Source organism: Bubalus kerabau, chromosome 5 (assembly GCF_029407905.1).
Source record: "Bubalus kerabau isolate K-KA32 ecotype Philippines breed swamp buffalo chromosome 5, PCC_UOA_SB_1v2, whole genome shotgun sequence".
Classification (NCBI taxonomy): Eukaryota; Metazoa; Chordata; class Mammalia; order Artiodactyla; family Bovidae; genus Bubalus; species Bubalus kerabau.
This window is the reverse complement of record NC_073628.1, coordinates 127,260,255-127,279,921: the sequence shown is the minus strand read 5'-3', so window position 1 is coordinate 127,279,921 and position 19,667 is coordinate 127,260,255. Positions and strand designations below refer to the sequence as shown.

The window sequence follows — 19,667 nt, the reverse complement described above, 5'->3', positions numbered from 1 at the left end:
AGAAGCTGAAGTTGAATGGTTCTATGAAGACCTACAAGACCTTTTAGAACTAACACCCAAAAAAGATGTCCTTTTCATTATAGGGGACTGGAATGCAAAAGTAGGAAGTCAAGAAACACCTGGAGTAACAGGCAAATTTGGCCTTGGAATACGGAATGAAGCAGGGCAAAAACTAATAGAGTTTTGCCAAGAAAATGCACTGGTCATAACAAACACCCTCTTCCAACAACACAAGAGAAGACTCTACACATGGACATCACCAGATGGTCAACACCGAAATCAGATTGATTATATTCTTTGCAGCCAAAGATGGAGAAGCTCTATACAGTCAGCAAAAACAAGACCAGGAGCTGACTGTGGCTCAGATCATGAACTCCTTATTGCCAAATTCAGACTTAAATTGAAGAAAGTAGGGAAAACCACTAGACCATTCAGGTATGACCTAAATCAAATCCCTTCTGATTATACAGTGGAAGTGAGAAATAGATTTAAGGGCCTGGATCTGATAGGTAGAGTGCCTGATGAACTATGGAATGAGGTTCGTGACATTGTACAGGAGACAGGGATCAAGACCATCCCCATGGAAAAGAAATGCAAAAAAGCAAAATGGCTGTCTGGGGAGGCCTTACAAATAGCTGTGAAAAGAAGAGAAGTGAAAAAAAGCAAAGGAGAAAAGGAAAGATATAAACATCTGAATGCAGAGTTCCAAAGAATAGCAAAGATAAGAAAGCCTTCCTCAGCGATCAATGCAAAGAAATAGAGGAAAACAACAGAATGGGAAAGACTAGAGATCTCTTCAAGAAAATTAGAGATACCAAGGGAACATTTCATGCAAAGATGGGCTCAATAAAGGACAGAAATCGTATGGACCTAACAGAAGCAGAAGATATTAAGAAGAGATGGCAAGAATACACAGAAGGACTGTACAAAAAAGATCTTCACGACCCAGATAATCACAATGGTGTGATCACTGACCTAGAGCCAGACATCCTGGAATGTGAAGTCAAGTGGGCCTTAGAAAGCATCACTACGAACAAAGCTAGTGGAGGTGATGGAATTCCAGTTGAGCTATTTCAAATCCTGAAAGATGATGCTGTGAAAGTGCTGCACTCAATATGCCAGCAAATTTGGAAAACTCAGCAGTGGCCACAGGACTGGAAAAGGTCAGTTTTCATTCCAATCCCAAAGAAAGGCAATGCCATGAATGCTCAAACAGCTTCTAGTATGGAATAAATAAATGAACGATCTGTTGGTGGTAGTCACAGTGGTAACCACCATGGTGGTCCGGTGGTAAAGGATCTGCCTACCAATGCAGGGGACACAGGTTCGATTCCTGGTCCAGGAAGATTCTACATGACTCAGGGCAACTAAGCCTGTGTGCTACAACTACTGAGCCCAGGAGCCCAGGAGCCACAGCTACTGAAACGTGTGCATACCCTTGAGTGCTCAGCAGCAAGAGAAGCCACCACAATGAGAAGCCTGCACACCGTGACTAGGGAGCAGCCTGAGCGCAGCAATGAAGACCCGGAGCAGTCAAAAATGAATTGGAAAAAAAAATGACCATCTGTTGGCAAACTAGGCAAGCGATGATTTGTCTTCACAACTAGACTGCCACCCCCTCAAGGCAGAGTTGGTTTCTCACATGTGGATCTCTTTGGTTCACAAACCCACAGGCCTGTGGTAGGTAATCAAGAAGGACTGGCCGGCAGCTTCTCCTGCCTCTCAGCTGCCTTTTCCTGCGCTTCTCTGCTGGAGAAGCTGATCCAAGGCTTCCAAACCCGGGCTTCCAGTCACACCATGAGTTGCAGAGTTAGTCACATGCTGGGGAGTGTTGTCCTGAGGGTGGAGTACTTTCACTCATGGCTAATACTTCTTAACTTTCTTCCTTGAAAAATGAAGAAACTAATTGACCAGCACAAAAATGATCACCTAAATATTTGCTAAATGAGTTCATGAATGATGACTGTCACTAATGTAAGAAACTCATCCAGCATACTGAGAATGAGTTAAGGAACGATACAAATGTATAGCAATACCAAAAGGCCCAGGTTTACTGATTAGACTGCCCAATAGATAGAAAGAAACCTTTCAAATAAGCCAGTCTCCAAGATACATAATCGTATTCCACACACTCATTCCAAAACACACCATGAAGCCTTCTGCTAAGTATTCCCAACTCCCCCAAAGGTAGCAAGAACACGAACGCCTGTCAGTAGCAGATCTTTTCTACAAAGTTGTCCTTGCAAATACTAATGGGGGGTGGGAGGTGGAGGGGGGGACACAAACCAATTTATTAAAAGTTTATGAGGAAAACCAATGAGAAAATCACAAGAATTAATTAGAACATATGGCAAAGAATCTGAACAATTAATATAAAAAGTAATTTTAAATGGATATTAAATAAGAAAAAATGCTTCAGTCGCACTTGCATTAAAAATACTTGTTAAACAAAAAAAAACCTGTAATTGTAGGCAATTTGATCTTTTGAAATGATTCAATATTCAATGCTGGAGCAGTTCAATGAGTCAGACACAGTCTGCAAGTGAACTTGGAAATGGGTTCAATTCTGAAACACTATTTGGCAAAATGTCTCAGGAACCTTGGTTCATATTCTTTGACACAGTAATTTTCAACTTCTAGGAAATATTTCAGAATGTCAACTAATACCTTTGCACAAAGATTTTCATGCCAGCACTTTGTTTAATCAAGAAAATTTAGAGTTCATAAATATATAACAATAAAGGAAGTATTAATAAAATTCCTTCTAAATTATATTTATGGGGTATTTTTATAAGGATATTTTTATGATGTTTTCATGATAAAAGATTAAAGGTATGATTTCATATTGCATACATGTAAAAAGTTTCAATTATGTAACATCTGCAAGACAAAACACCAAAAAGTGTAAGGTATAGTAGTATTTCTTGGAGTCTTTGAGTCTTTGGGGTGATTGTTTTTCTTCTTTAAGCCTTCATATGTGTTTTCCAGCTTCCCTGGTGTCCATAAAGAATCTGCCTCCAATGCAGGAAACCTGAGTTTGATCCCTGGGTCAGGAAGATCCCCTGGAGAAGGAAATGGCAACCACTCCAGTATTCTAACCTGGGAAACTCCACAGACAGAAGAGCCTGGTGGGTTGCAGTCCATAGGGTTTCAAAGAGTCAGACGTGACTTAGAGACTAGCCCATCACCAATTTAAATTTCAGAGAAAAAAACATTCCTTTAAATAATGACATTTCACATTTTAAAATCTCAAAGGAATGACTTTTTCTTCAGGGGACTCTGAACAGCTTTAAAATGCTAAAGGTTTTGAGCTACTGAACTACAAATTGTGAATCCTTCCCCTCCTCCCATCCATCTCTGTTCAATCTGTTCCTTCCAGGCCACTGCTGGTCAGTTCAGCCTCACACAGCTTGCTCCTTGGCTCTGAAGTGCTTGCTCTGAGTCACTCATTGGTCACCCATTTGTTTCTTGGTAAATATCAGGTTCCTTTAAAGTCACTCAGTAAACACGTGCCAAGCACCTCCTCCAGGAGGACTGTGTGCTAGATACTCGCCCATCAGAAGGCAGCACCAGCAAAGTCCCTGCACTCAGCCTCCTCCCATTTCCCCCGACACCTCTCCATCTCAATTGCCTCTTCCCCATCCCTCCCCCAGCAGCCGGCAACCATCTTGTCACTGGGGTGATTCTTAACAAGTCCCCCACCTCCTGTTTCCTATGTTGTATTCCATCTCCACTCTCTGATGGAGTTGTCTTTCTGAAATGAAAATCTGATTAATACACAATTAACCCTGCAAAGACATCACTTTGCCAACCAAGGTCTGTATAGTCAAAGCTATGGTTTTTCCAGTAGTCATGTATGGATGTGAGAGTTGGACCAGAAAGAAGGCTGAGCACCAAAGAGTTGATGCTTTCAAACTGTGGTGCTAGAGGTGACTCTTGAGAGTCCCTTGGACCACAAGGAGATCAAACCAGTCAATCCTAAAGGAAATCAACCTTGAATATTCATTGGAAGAACTGATGCTGAAGCTGAAGCTCCAATACTTGGGCCACCTGATGTGAAGAACTGACTCAGTGGAAAAGACCCTAATGCTGGGAAAGCTTGAAGGCAGGAGGAGAAGGGGACAACAGAGGATGAGATGGTTGGATGGCATCACGGACTCAATGGACATGAGTTTGAGCCAACTCTTGGAGAAGGACAGGGAAGCCTGGCATGCTGCAGTCCATGGGGTTGCAAAGAGTTGGTCACAACTTAGTGACTGAACAAAAAACAAACCCTGCTTAAAACCCCTCAATGCCCCTCACCCCACTCTCTGGTCCCACCACCTCTACCCTTAAGATAAATTCTAAACTCTTAAATGTGGCTGCATGCTGGCCCTTCCCAACCTCTCCAGCTTCACTGATGACACCTCATTTATTCAAGAGATATTGCTCCATCATTTCAGGTGGAGCGCCGTCTGTGTCAGGCACTGCATTGGGTGCCAAAAAGAGAAAGGCATGGAAGTCAGCTTTCACTGAAGCTGTTTTCTGTCCTTGCTACTCAGAATGTGATAGTTGGGCCAGCGGCACTGGCGGCACCTGGAGCAGAATCTCAGGCGCTTTGGTAGACCTATCTGAATAGAAACGTACACATTTCGATCTGTAGGTGATTTCATATACACACCAAAGTCTGAGGAGCGCTGTTCTGTGTCTCTTCAAACTTCAGTGCTCCCTCACTGCTGTTGTTGTCTACACATTCCTTTCATCAGCCTGGGATATTCCCTGCCCTTCTCTCTGCCTAACTCAGCACTACCCTTTGGGTTCTGCATGAATTTCCCACCTGTTAGGAAGACTTCCCTTCCTGACCTCCTATGTCGGGAGTGAAGAGACAACCCCCAGGTGTGCCACTATCAAAACACTTAGAGCTCTAAACTATGGATGCTGCCCCTGACTACTGCAAACACTGTCAGAGCCGAGGCTGGGTCTGTCTTTTCATAACCGCATTCCTAGGAACAAGCCCAGGGGCTAACAGACTACAGGCAGACCTCACTTTATTGCGCTTCACAGACACTGCATTTTTTTTGAACAAGTTGAAGGTTTGTGACAACCTACATTGAGCAAGTCTATTGGTGCCATTTTTTCAAAGCATTTGCTCACTTCATGTCTCTGTGTCATATTTTGGTAATTTTTTGGCAGTATTTCAAACCCTCTACTAGCGAAAAGATTACAACTCACTGAAGGCTCAGATGATGCTTAGCAATTTTTAGCAATAAATTAATTAGTTAATTTTAATGAAGGCATATGAACTTTTTTAGACATAATGCTACTGTACACTTAATAAACAGTTATGTTTACAGTTATAGTGTAAACATAACTTTTACATGCACTGGGAAATCAAAATTTGTGGAATGGAACCTACAATATCTCTGAGGTATATTTTAGTTGGTTATTAAGAAGCTGTCGGAAAAAAAGCACAGAATTTGGTGCAACTGTAAAATTCCCAAGCTTAAAAAATAATTTAAAGTTTCTAAATTCCTCAAGAGAGGGTAGGATTTGGAGGAGTTGCAGCAAAGAACAGAATGCTAGGAAGAAGCCAACACTATCTGTGTCCATTTCTGCCCCATGTTGAATGCAGAGTTCCAAAGAATAGCAAACAGAGATAAGAAAGCCTTCCTCAGTGATCAATGCAAAGAAACAGAGAAAAACAATAGAATGGAAAGACTAGAAATCTCTTCAAGAAAAGTAGAGATACCAAGGGAACATTTCATGCAAAGATGGGCACAATAAAGGACAGAAATGGTATGGACCTAACAGAAGCAGAAGATATTAAGAAGAGGTGGCAAGAATATCCAGAAGAACTATACAAAAAGATCTTCATGACCGAGATAACCATGATGATGTGATCACTCACCTAGAACCAGACATCCTGGAATGTGAAGTCAAGTGGGCCTTATGAAGCATCGCTACGAACAAAGTTAGTGGAGGTGATGGAATTCCAGTTGAGCTCTTTCAAATCCTGAAAGATGATGCTGTGAAAGTGCTGCACTCAATATGCCAGCAAATCTGGACAACTCAGCAGTGGCCACAGGACTGGAAAAGGTCAGTTTTCATTCCAATCCCAAAGAAAGGCAATGCCAAAGAATGCTCAAACTACCACACAATTGCACTCATCTCACACGCTAGCAAAGTAATGCTCAAAATTCTCCAAGTCAGGCTTCAACAGTACATGAACCATGAACTTCCAGATGTTCAAGCTGGATTTAGAAAAGGCAGAGGAACCAGAGATCAAATTGCCAACATCTGCTGGATCATAGAAAAATCAAGAGAGTTCCAGAAAAAACATCTACTTTGCTTTATTGACTATGCCAAAGCCTTTGACTGTGTGGATCACAGCAAACTGTGGAAAATTCAGAAAGAGATGGGAATACCAGACCACCTGATCTGCCTCTTGAGAAATCTGTATGCAGGTGAAGAAGCAACAGTTAGAACTGGACATGGAACAACAGACTGGTTCCAAAGTGAGAAAGGAGTACATCAAAGCTGTATATTGTCACCCTTATTTAACTTATATACAGAATACATTATGCAAAATGCCAGGCTGGATGAAGCACAAGCTGGAATCAAGATTGCCAGGAGAAATACCAATAACCTCAGATATGCAGATGACACCATCCTTACGGCAGAAAGTGAAGAGAAACTAAAAAGCCTCTTGATGAAAGTGAAAGAGGAGAGTGAAAAGGTTGGCTTGAAACTCAACATTCAGAAAACTAAGATCATGGCATCTGGTCCCATCACTTCATGGCAAATAGATGTGGAAACAGTGACAAATGTTATTTTGGGGGGCTCCAAAATCATTGCAGATGGTGTCTGCAGCCATGAAATTAAAAGACACTTTCTCCTTGGAAGAAAAGCTATGACCAACAGCATATTTAAAAGCAGAGACATTACTTTACCAACAAAGGTCCGTCTAGTTCAAGCTATGGTTTTTCAGTAGTCATGTATGGATGTGAGAGTTGGACTATAAAGAAAGCTGAGCACTGAAGAATTGATGCTTTTGAACTGTGGTATTGGAGAAGACTCTTCAGAGTCCCGTGGACAGCAAGGACAACCAGTCAATCCTAAAGGAAATCACTCCTGAATGTTCACTGGATGGACTGATGCTAAAGCTGAAACTCCAATACTCTGGCCACCTGATGTGAAGAACTGACTCCTTGGAGAAGACCCTGATTCTGGGAAAGATTGAATGTGGGAAGAGAAGGGGAAGACAGAAGATAAGATGGTTGGATGGCATCATTGACGTGATGGACATGAGTTTGAGTAGGCTCCGGGAGTTGGTGATGGACAGGGAAGACTGGCATGCTGCAGTCCAAAGAGTCACAAAGAGTCGGACAGGACTGAGCGACTGAACTAAACTGAGCCTTGAACGAAACCCCTGCAAACGCACTGGACATCCTTGTGTAAATTAGAAAGAGAAGTTCACCCCTCAGCACAGGTGCAGTTTTAGGTCAGGGTGCGCTGAGGACTCAGCAAACTGGTTTCCAGGTGTCCCCTATGCAGTGTTGCATCATCATATGTGGTGGTCCTGCCCTGTGCCCCAACTAAATCTAACCCAGTCTGGAGTGAATGGCCATAGGGAAGCACTGGAAACCAGGTCCTGGCTATGCATGACCTTGGGTGAGGAATTTACCTTCTTATACAATGGAGATGACATCCGCCATGCCTACCTCACTGGGCTTAGAGAATCAACATTTTTAAATAGAGTGGAGTCATAAATTTCACTGAGTGTATTTTCTAAAATCAAAGAGTAAGGTAAAAGTTTCATAGGACCTCAATCACTTTTGAGAATGCCTCCATAGCATCCATGAAGTAGAGCCCATGCCCAGGCTGACATGCCACTCCAGGGACTGGCATGTCTCTCTCAGTAAGCCCAGCACAACCTCCAGGGAGGGGAAAGATGCTAATAATTTGGTAAAAACATAAGCTGCACTGACCTGCTTCCATGCATAGCCCAGGTCTACCTAAGGTACAGAAACAGAAATATCAGAATCATCTTTAGTGCAATGAGATACAATAGGATTGGGGTATGTGTCCACTGAAGACAACAGCACGTGGAATCACTAACTTGGTTTTAATTTTGTATCCCTCTCTTTCTCTTTAGTGCCCAACATGTATAGTGGACTTTGAGCAAGTTAAATGCATAGTCTAATGAAGCGTGAAAACTCTGAAGCAAAATACAAACGCATTGTCTTTGTGCTCTATGCTATGTATATCTATGCTCGGTCATTCACTCATATCCAACTCTTTGTGACCCCATGGAAGTAGCCTGCCAGGCTTCTCTGTCCGTGGGATTCTCCAGGCAAGAATACTGGAGTGGGTTGCCATTTCCTACTCCAAGGGTCTTCCCAACCCAGAGATCAAACCTGCGTCTGTTGTACCTCCTGCACTGGCAGGTGGGTTCTTTACCACGAGCACCACATGGGATCCCAATTTAGTACTCTGTGATGTGAGGAAATCTATGCTGCTCAGGACAGAAAGCTGCCAGCGTGGGAAACCTTTAGGTCACTCCCTTATTTCGGGGCACACAGGCAGAGTCCCCTCTCCCAGGAGAAGGCACTGCTGGCGTGCTCCTGGGAAGAGCTGTGGCTTTGACTTGTGTTCCCGTAGAGGAAGGGCTGGCATAGAGCCGGTCACCGTCTTTCACTTCGTTCCTCTCAGCCCTGTTTGGCAAAATGTCTCAAGACAGGAACTAGGGGAGGTAGCAGGGGAGGAACTAGATCTACTGGCTGAGGGGGTGAAATGAGCAAGGTAGCAGCTCTAGAGAGAAATCACGGGGCCAGCCCTCGCAGAGTCGCTGATGCTCAAAGATAATCTCTCGGCTCAGCATCTGCACCGGCCATCCAGAAAAAAGTCCTCTCACTTGTCTGCTCCAGCACTCCAGACTGAAAAAAAAGCCCCAGGTCCTTCTGGATAAAAGCCACGTGTGCCCTTTGCTTTCCAGAGTGAAACACATCATCCTGAATGCCACCAAAATAAACACGTTTCCTCCTGCGCCACCTGCGCCACTCCAGACATTTTCTAGTGAACCAACGACCTACCTAGTTCAATCCTATATATAAAGAACAGGATTCTTTACAAACCAAATAGTGTTTTTAAAAACAGAAATCACCCTTCAACGTGTCTGCACCCTGTTACTGCCATGTTTCCATATGGCCCACTTTCCATACTTCTAATATAATTAATCTCCACTCAATAGGAAACCTCTAAGAGAAAAGTTAAGTTTTATACTTGTGTATGGCTATTGACCTAGATTCTTCATTACTATACTTTTAGAAGTGATTATAGAGAAAACAAATATGAATTAACAATACAAACACTATGACTATTAATACTGTCTCTTACAGAAAACTGGGGTCACCAGGAAAACAAAATTTTATTCATAAATTCTTAATTGGGCAATCAACTGATAACACCTGCTGTGCTAAGCGCTATAGGGAGATAGATATGAAGGTGAACTGGACAGAGAATCTGACCTACCTGCTGTCTCCCAGCAAAATAGCCTTTAAGTCTACAAGTATCTTAAGCCAGCAACTCATCATAAGAAAATCAATAGGAAAAACACTAACTCTTGGCAGAAAAGACATCAAGAAGTCTTAACTGGTTAGTGAGAAGTACAAATGCTCCTGTGCAGAACTGGAACTCATCAATCCATACCACTTAGTCCAACGTACACAATGGCTTCAAGCCACAACATTTAGCTGATGATAGAAAAGAAAACCCAAGACAGCAATAGAGAAAGAGTAGATATGCTCTTCCAAGCACATCAAGGTATGATTCAGAATGTTCTGAATACTCACTGTTCTTCTTGTACATCAGAATTTCAAAGGAATTCATCTCATAGTTCTCAAAGGTTTGCCGCACTTTTTCAATGGTATCTTTATCGGTCAGCTCCCCATACATAAAACTGCAAAGCAACCAAAAAGCCCGAGTTAGATGAGTAAGTATTTGTTATCCTACAAGCATCTGTTGACTACCTGCTATACACCCAGCGCTGTGCTCTGCACTGTGAAACACGCACACACACACTGAAAACGTGCGTGCCATCAGAGAAGATTCACTAACGGAAATGGGATCAACAGTCAGTCACCATCTCCCCCCAGAAAGTAACGGTCTAAAGGGAGAGACACACAGGAAAACAGCCATCTAAACAGCAGATTAGGAAACAGTACGACCCTACATAGGAATTACAATGCACACAGTAGACACGGAGCACTGAGTGGTCAGACAGGTGTCCCAGAGGCAACGAGAAATGAGATCTAAAGAGCAGGTGGAAATTAGCTGAGAAAGGGAGTGAAAAGAATGTTCTAGGCAAAAAAAGGAGCATTGCAAAGGCACAGGGGTGAGAGGGAGGTTAATCCTGGAACCTGAATACGGTTCAGGTCAGTATACCTGGGATGTAGATACTGAAGGGAAAATTTGCAACTGATTATATACAGAAGTAAGCAGGAGTCAGACCATGGAAGAGACCATGGCATTACAGACCAGGTGAAGTAATTTAAACTTTATCCCAAAAACAAGGCAGAAAAAGCCACTGGAGGGTTTCAAGCAAAGGAGTTGCATAATCAAATCTGAATTTTAGAAATACAACTCTGGGAGACTTCCTGAGAAGGACAGCAGAATAAATTTGGATTACAGATTTTTTTCCTCTCCTAATTCCCAACAAAATAAACAAGTGAATAGGAAAAAAAAAATCACAAAAAGTCACCAATCGAACAAGAAAAAGGGTGCAATTTGATGCTCTAACCAAGATATAGGTAAGGAAAGAAAAGAAGATTCAGCAAGTCAGCCACTGTCTTTGCAGCTCCTTTTCCTGCCCACTCCCACTAAAAAGAAAACAGAGAACTGGGTTGAAAAAAATCAAGATGATAAAATTCTACAAATTCCTTCTAATTTCCATACTCCTCGCACTTGGAAAAAAATAAACCAAAAGGGTTAATAAGTTTAAAAAAGGTTAGTAAGGGCTACCTTGGTGGCTCAGATGGTAAAGAATCTCCCTGCAATGTAGGAGACCCAAGTTCAATCCCTGGGTCAGGAAAACCCCCTGGAAAAGGGAACGACAACCCACTCCAAGTATTCTTGCCTGGAGAATTCCATAGATAGAGGAGTCTGCAGGCTACAGTCCATGGGGTCACAAAGAATAGGACATGACTGAGCAACTAAGACTTTCACTTTTCATTCTTCACATTTGGAGAAAAGTAAACTAACAGAGTTAATAAACAGCATGAAAAAAAAATCAGGAAAAAACTCGGTAGTAGAAGCTCCTGTCTAGTAATAGTCTCTGCGAGGCAGTAACTGCCAAGACCATCCACTTTCTTGGGCCTCCCACCGCATATGGTCTGAAGACCAAGGTTTATTCCTCTAGGAATGGGTTATGCCCCACCCCCAACAACTTGGTAGAGTGAACACGCACAGGACATTAACAGAATGCAAGAGAAGAAAAGCCATCCCTCAATGGGGCTGCAAAGGCCAGTCCTCCAACAAGGCTGCCAGTGGACCCTGTGAGCATGCCCCCTCTCCAGGCCTTCAGGTGACACCAACAAGGAAGAATGGCCATACTCAGCCCACAAGGCTTAGGTGATGTAGAAGCAGCGGCATGGGTTCCCCAACAATACACAACCCATCTCCTAAACTTGTGCACACCTAGCTGTGCAACCTAGCTTTTTCTTGATGACTTGAATCATAGAATCAAAGAATTTCAGAGCTAACAAGAACCTCAGAAATTAGGAAGCACAGTTCCTAAACTACTAAGTCGATCATCTGTAGTTCCCCGTGTGCCCATCTCAGGTAATGCGCTGCTCTGGGGCTGTGTTCTTCAACTATAAATCAGGAAAAGAGACAACCACGCTTGGTGAATTACCTTTAAAAAGAAGGATAGATCAAAACTGAATCAGCCGTGCCTGAGAACAAGAGGATTTCTTTCTCTTCGGAAGTAAAAACTTATACTTTATTACCATTTCACTTAGCCAGTTGCTCAAAGGCCTTTTTAGCTTCCTCCCACTTTCCCTTTCTGAATGGATTTGCTAGATAAGTGACCTCCATTTAAGTGATGTGATGGTATACAGGCTGGCAATTTCCTTCACAAGGTAAAATCAACCCCGGCTAAATGGAGTCTTCAGACAAATGAAGTGCCATCATTACATCCAGCTTTTCCTATTCTGTGCGCTTTTTCAAGCTGAAGTTCAGTGCTAGGTACAAGTTTCCTTTCTCTGGACATTAGATTTCAGATGCCTGCGATGCAGGAAATAAGCCAAAGGCCCCTGAGCTATTAGGGATGTAGCTAACACAGGGCATGCTACCTTTCCTGCTAGAAAAGGAACACCTTCAGAGAAACAAGTTTCTTAGTTAGAAACTTACTAAGTTCTCTTATCTGCATAAAAATTATCCAGTACTCTTATCTGATTTTCTTAAAGTGTTTGATGATAGTCAGTAAGAAGCAAGACAGGTTAAGGAGACTGCTCAAGCCACACTAGAAAGCAAAGCTCACTCTCCCAAAGCGTTCAGATTATGTTTGTACACATACAGATGAACACGTAGATGCAGACACACAGATTCCTCAGAGGATAAGAGCACACCAAGAACATAAGAGAATTCTACTGTAATACTTGAGCCAGAATTTCTACAACTTTGAGGGAAGCTTAAACTTGCCATTTCCCAGTCCCCAAAACCTAAGATTTAAGAAAATGATAATATTTTCCAAACACTGAATACTTTTCAACAAATGAGTTACTTGGCTGATTTAATACAAAGAATAAGCAACTTCTGAGAATCAAAGACTATGCCTGGGTTGAACGGGTTTTTCCACCCTTCGGAGATGAGTTCATTTTGGGATCTAGCAGGTTTAGGAAGAGCTTCCTGGGTGGCTCAGCAGTAAAGAATCCACCTGCCAATGCAGGAGATGTGGGTTCGATCCCTGTGTCGGGAAGATCCCCTGAAGGAGGGCATGGCAACCCGCTCTAGTATTCTTGTCTGGAGAATCCCATGGACAGAGGAGCCTAGTGGGCTATGGTCCATGGGGTGGCAATGAGTCAGAGATGACCGAAGCAACTAAGCACAGCACACAGGTTTAGGAAAATGACTCCACTGCGTGCAAACACCACTGAAGACAGACGACTTGAGGAAGGCACAGTGAGAAGAGCAAGACCTTGCTGAGACAGCACAGGGCCTGGGCCACAGGCTCCACTCAGCACCTAGAAGATGCCCTAAAAGAGCTTTTTTAGTGACACAGCCCAAGGGCACTACTTGGCTAGTAACCCTGTCAGATACCCAAGCTGCATAGCACCCTTCATTTGTGTCTTTGAATCAGTGAGCAAAGACAGATGTGACAACGGCAAGGCAGCAAAACATGGTCTCTTCACTTTTTCTGATGAAAAGCCCTGTGAGCATGGCCCGTGTCTCCAAAAGGGTATTTACCCTTCAAAAATGGCTAGACAGGGACTTCTCTGGTGGTCCAGTGGTTAAAGCTCCACACTTAAAATGCAGGGGGTACAGGGTCAATCCCTGATCAGGGAACTAGGATCCCATATGCCACTCGATGTGGCCAAAGAATAAAAAATTTTTTTTAAATCACCATATATTTTTAAAATTAATTTAATGACCTAAATTTTTATTTCATTTTCATTTAACTTTGTTTAATCTTCTAATTTTCACATAATTTCCATCTAAAACCTCAAACTTTTGAGTTTACATTTTACTGATAAAATGATTTTCCTGAGTTTTTCTAGGTTTTCCCTCATCTCACTGACTGTAAATTCATTAGTTGTAGAGACCACGTTATAGGTCTTCTTTCATTTTGCCAGTACAGGGTGTGAACTAGAGATGACAGTGTGATAAGCATTCCTGAATGCACTTAGTCGCTCAGTTGTGTTTGACTCTTTGCAACCCTTTCGATTGTAGCCCTCCAGGTTCCTCTGTCCATTGGATTTTTTAGCGAAGAATACTGGAGTGGGTTGCCATTTCCTCCTCCAGAGGATCTTCCTGACCCAGGGATCAAACCTGCATCTCCTATGTCTCCTGCATTGTCAGGCAGATTCTTTACCACTTGTGCCACCTGGGAAGTCCATTCCTGAATGAAACTGCTTGAAAGGAAATTCCCAAGTTGAGTACGCCATTTTCTTTTTCCAAAAAGATACCACGAAAGAGTGTTTAACAGAACAAGCCCAAACATAAATACCTGCATGTACTGCTTTTTTGCATCACTTCCGCCCTGTGATAGCCAGACAGCTTGCAAAATCCATCATTGCTGTACACGATAGGCCAGTCCACTATCTGGGCATTCCCCAACACAAAGTTAGTATCTGTTGAAAAGAAAAAAAGAAGAAGAAGAGGGCACATGAGGCAAGACATTATTGAGATTCAATGAGGACATAAATAATAACCAATCCAGGTGTTTTTTGTTTCCCCCCAAAATAGTCTCTTGAATAGGAACTGACCCTCTGAGGAACACAGAAGAACAGAGCTCTAAGACTGAACATTTGGAAAGCAAATGCTGAACTGGAAAGCAAATGCTGAGGTTCAGTTTAGTTCAGTTCAGTTGCTCAGTCATGTCTGACTCTTTATGACCCCATGAACTGCAGCATGCCAGGCCTCTCTGTCCATCACCAACTCCCAGAGCTTGCTCAAACTCATGTCCATTGAGTCGGTGATGCCATCCAACCATCTCATCCTCTGCCATCCCCTTCTCCTCCTGCCTTCAATCTTTCCCAGCATCACGGTCTTTTCCATTGAGTCACTTCTTTGCATCAGGTGGCCAAAGTATTGGAGTTTCAGCATCAGCCCTTCCAATGACTATTCAGGACTGATTTCCTTTAGGATGGACTGGTTGGATCTCTTGCAGTCCAAGGGACTCTCAGGAGTCTTCTCCAACACCCCAGTTCAAAAGCATCAATTCTTCGGTGCTCAGCTTTCTTTCCAGTCCAACACTCACATCCATACATGACTACTGGAAAAACCATAGCTTTGACCAGACAGACCTTTGTCGGCAAAGTAATGTACTCCAAAGGAAGCATGCTTAACCAATCAACCAACGTTTCCTGCAGAAATCCACTGATTTCCATAAGACATATTCAAGTCCTAATTTTTCATCTCAGTGAGAGTATGCTAACGTGGAGCTAGCGAGAAACTGAAAGTAATTTCTTCTGAGTTCCATCCAGCATTTTAGCTTGTCAGTCTTTGGGGCAGAAGCAACAAATTGGCCTTACTCACCCTGATTAGCAATTGCCAGTCCATGGAGGAGAAGGCCTCCTTAGAGAGGCAAAGGGGACAGCAGCAGAATGCCTCCTGGAACACACAGAGCAGAGATCCTTCTTCTTGGTGAGGAAGTGACTAGATCCCTAATACTGGGGCTCTGTGCAGCCTGATCAAGATGCCAGACAATGACAAACCTTACTGATTTGAAATCCTGGAGCCACAGAAGGCACAGTTCAGACCTTTCATGGAGCACTAGACCACCATTCACTCAAGATGCAGGGATTAAGTAAGCCAGATATGTTTGGTTGTAGGGCATGTTCTCAACACTTTCTATATTTTTAAAGATCAAAAGTGTTCAATACCTTTTGTGCTCAGGAAATCAAGTATTCCTTTTCTCTTTTCAAGACCTTAAGCAAATAACATCCAGAACTTAAATATAATCATTATTTTGGCTTGACGCTTTCCTTTCCACAGAATAATCACCCCTTCCCCACCTCCCCCTACCCAAAAGGAAGCAAAGAACACCCATACAGACCCTTCCTTTGTTGGAAACCAGAGGGGGTTATTTATGCATGTACTCTATGTGGAGTGGAGTAGTGGTGACATGCAACATCTTCATTTAATTGGGAGGGTAATTTGGCTCTAGTATATCGCAGATTATTCACAGTATAGGTCATCATCCTTTCCTATCCATGTGAGAAGGAACAGAGGAAGGAGACACAGGAGGAATAGCTAAATATAGTAAGCTACTCTTTTTTGTGTGACATTTGGTTTGTTTATTAACACTTGCAAACATTTGAGCGCTTTCAGATTCAAGTGGACAGTTTAGCTGCCACCAGCTTTGAGAAGCCTCTCTGCAGTGCTCCAGCCACACAGACAGTGTACCTGGATACCTGTTCCTTTCTGGTGGTCCAAAAGGTGGTGTTGGTCCACTGTGCCCTCACTATCTGCTGCAGCCCCTCCTGGTGAAAGGTGATGTCTCTGCTGGGTGGTCTCCACCACCAGGAGAGCTGAAAGCTAAAGGGTCTGTAGCATGGCTTCCTTCCCCAAGAGAGACCTTACCTCAGCCAGATAGGCCCCACACACCTGAGCCTCTGCCAGTGGACACAAGCGGGAATGGTAGATGGTCATCTGGTGAATGCTCATCCACCCCTTCCCGCTGTGAGAGCAGGGCTGCGTCCCTTACCCTGCCTGCAGATGCTTTCAAGGGCCACCTGGGGCCCTAAGCCTGACTCCTCAGTCTAGGGCAGGTGCCATGGCTCCTTCATTCCTTACTTGAAATTCCCATTTGCTCCAAGTAATCAGAGATCACCTCTGTATTGGAAGTAAGACTTCTCACTGAGAACCCCTGGGTGTGGCGATGTGGGCACACTGCTAACCCCATGGGCTACAGCACTTGCAGCCAACCTCAGCCTCAGAGGGTCTGAGATTCAGCATCAGATAAAACAATATTGGTCCGATGGTCAGAAGCAGCAGAATTAAAATGAAAGAGCTTATTTACTTAGTTATTAGCAATGGAAGCGATGCTTACTGTCAGCCTGAGCAAGCATTACAACTCAGGGAGAGATTCATTTTATGAACATTCAAAGCTTCAAAGTTCTAACCCCTGACTGAATTTAGAGAGTGTCTATTACTTCTTATTTGTTCAGTTTCTTTCTCTTTGCTGAAGATACATGCCTATGTACATATCTGTTGTGATACACACATTCATATGAGGTACACAGTAATCTACTCTTAATCTACTCTTGAGAATGCTTTGATATATTGAAAATGAACAGAAAATAGCACCTTCATAAAGTGTATCTACAAACCCACTAGCCTTATAAATACACCTTTAATAAAAATCGATGGCTGGTCTTTTCTTCTATCCCTCCCAGACATACATAAGTACTTCAGATTCCCACTAGGTACAACACACAATGCAAAACCCTGGGATATCCAGCTTGACAAGACATGGTACACGTCCTCCAGGAACTCACCAGGATGAAGAGGCATGCATACAACTAACTAAAGAAACAGGGAATAAAATGATTAACCTGTTCAAGGGAGGTAAAGGATTATGTCTCAGAGTGGTCATGAATGAACTTGCTTTAGTCTGGAAGGATGAGTAAAATTTGGTTAAACATTTTCAATGCCTAAGATATAACTACGACAGATGATACAAAAAACAATAGATATAGAAATGAAAATATGATGCCTGCCTTCAGTGAACTCAAGAAGGTGTGGGAGGAAGGGAACATTCCAGGCAGAGGACCCAGCATGAGCAAAGGTCTGGAGGCATGGGACAAAAAGCAGACTAATGGAGACAGACAGGAGCCAGGAAGATGGACAGGAGAGGAGCCTGGAGACCAGATGGGACAGTCTTGAGTGTCAAGGGCTTCTGACTTTATTCTGGAGATGGGTCATCACTTTGTGTTGGTCTTCTCTCCCTGAAAAAAAAAACCCTCACATTTCTTGAACTGAGCCACTAAGCCTTAAAATAAGTACAAAATTCACCGAATTACCCGAGTGTTTGTGAAGTCTAGTGGGTTTAACTCTCTCTCTTGTTAATGCCTAAAACTGTAATAATCTCAGAAGACTTAGGTAGGAGGGTAAAACTGAGTGAACTTTTCATGGGTAAAGTCCCAGTAAGACTATGTGCTGAGAGGGAGGAATAAATAATAGTTTAACTACATATGCTTACATTTCTTTCCTATCTTAGGCCACCCTAAAAGCAAATTAATTAAAAGGTAAACACACATACCAAAAAAATAAAGTGAAAGGAGAAGGAAAATGACTAGGAAACAGAGAAGAATTAAAAAAAAAAACAACACATAATTAGTAGACTCAGAAAGACTCGAGATAATATATCCATAAAACAAAAATAAGATGTGGGGGGTGAGTGGGGAAGACTCATTAGAGAACAAATGAACAAGTAAATAAGAGCTCCTGTAAATTAGAACTGAGTAACAATTTAAAATTCAACAGAGAGAGACATAGGAAACATAAGAAAAAAAATAAGACAAACAGATCAATCAAGAAGAACAGCATGCATCCTAATAAGAACAGCAGAAAGAACAGCACAGAATAGGATAGAAGACATTTTTTAAAAATTAAACTACCAAATGTAGGATAGAATAACAATATTTCCAGATGCGATCTTCAGATAAGAGCTGGGAAATTTATGTCCCATATATCCTTTCTCTGGAAGTTAACTTGATGTGTATCAGCAAAAAGAGGGTGTAAAGCAAGAAAGAAGACAACATGGGAACTAGGGGAAGTGAAGTCGCTCAGTCATGTCCGACTCTTTGCGACCCCATGGACTGCAGCCCGCCAGGCTACACCATCCATGGGATTTCCAGGCAAGAATACTGGAGTGGAGTGCCATTTCCTTCTCCAGGGGATCTTCCTGAATCAGGGATCGAACCCTGGTCTCCTGCACTGCAGGCAGACTATTTACTATCTTAGCTACCAGGGAAGAATGAACTAGGGGGAAAGTGGCTCCAAATATAGAAAGCAGGGAAGGAAGCTGCTATGAAGTATTCAATACAGAATGGTTACGAGAAAAGAAGTTCCAAAATAGACTTATCTAGAGATAAAGGGAGTCAGGATCTAATGATATTCTTGATAATTTGGAATAACATAAAAATTTTAGTAAAGGTATACAATTTGAGGGGCAGGAAAGGAAATTAGAAACAAAGAAAACAAAAGCTGTGCAAGAAGGGAAGCCAAATCATACTATATCACATCATGGTCATCATGCAAACATCTTATTAAATTCCAATTTTTAAAACCAACATAGTCAAAGTATGCATGGAATATTTGACTGTAAGTATCTCAATAATCTCATCAATTCTAACCTCATCAGTTCTGTAAAAATACAAACGATAAGCTGAGAAAGAGGAGAACAATCATCAGATGGTGTCTAGAGCTGATTTAATTTTTTAAAAGGTATAAGTATTTCACTGAGAGCTGCAAAGATAACGAATAAGGGAGTAATATAATTATATTAGGAGGAGGGATAGGAAATAGATAACGTGAGCTAAAAGCTCAAATAAATTAACAGAACTCAACAGATAATATCTAAAATTGGTAAACCTGAAAATAGCTACAACGCGTGTTATTTTAGAGACACAGGAGAAACTATAAGAAGTAACAGCTGTAATTAGAAAACGTGGACTCCAGTGAGCAGGATGGGTGAAAAGACAGGCATAGGACAGCTGTTTTCTTCATAAGCTCTTCAGCTTGGTATTTTCACTCATGAACGTATACTACTTTGATAAACATAAGTATATTCTTAATTTTTAGTGAATTTAATCAGAAGAGGTTAACTTACTGATTAAAATTTTCAATTACTAAAAAAATGAGAATGGAATATAGTTAAAGCTCCAGATATTACTGTAATTTCTCATAAAAGTAGTCCGGTCATCTTTTAAAGGTATTCGTTATTCTCAAGCACTCCACGTGTT

General features: G+C 42.2%; 1 protein-coding gene across 12 annotated transcripts in view; it reads right to left on the bottom strand.

Moving 5' to 3' along the window:
- Positions 1–19,667, bottom strand: part of KCNH1 (potassium voltage-gated channel subfamily H member 1) — a 430,930-nt gene that overhangs the window by 386,673 nt on the left and 24,590 nt on the right. For all 12 annotated transcript variants that reach the window (XM_055583062.1, XM_055583061.1, XM_055583050.1 and 9 more), the window contains exons 2-3: positions 14,204–14,327; positions 9,831–9,937 (exon numbers count right to left, since the gene is read on the bottom strand). In XM_055583062.1, the coding sequence (XP_055439037.1) occupies positions 9,831–9,937; positions 14,204–14,327 (231 nt within the window). The remainder of the gene's footprint in view (positions 1–9,830; positions 9,938–14,203; positions 14,328–19,667) is intronic.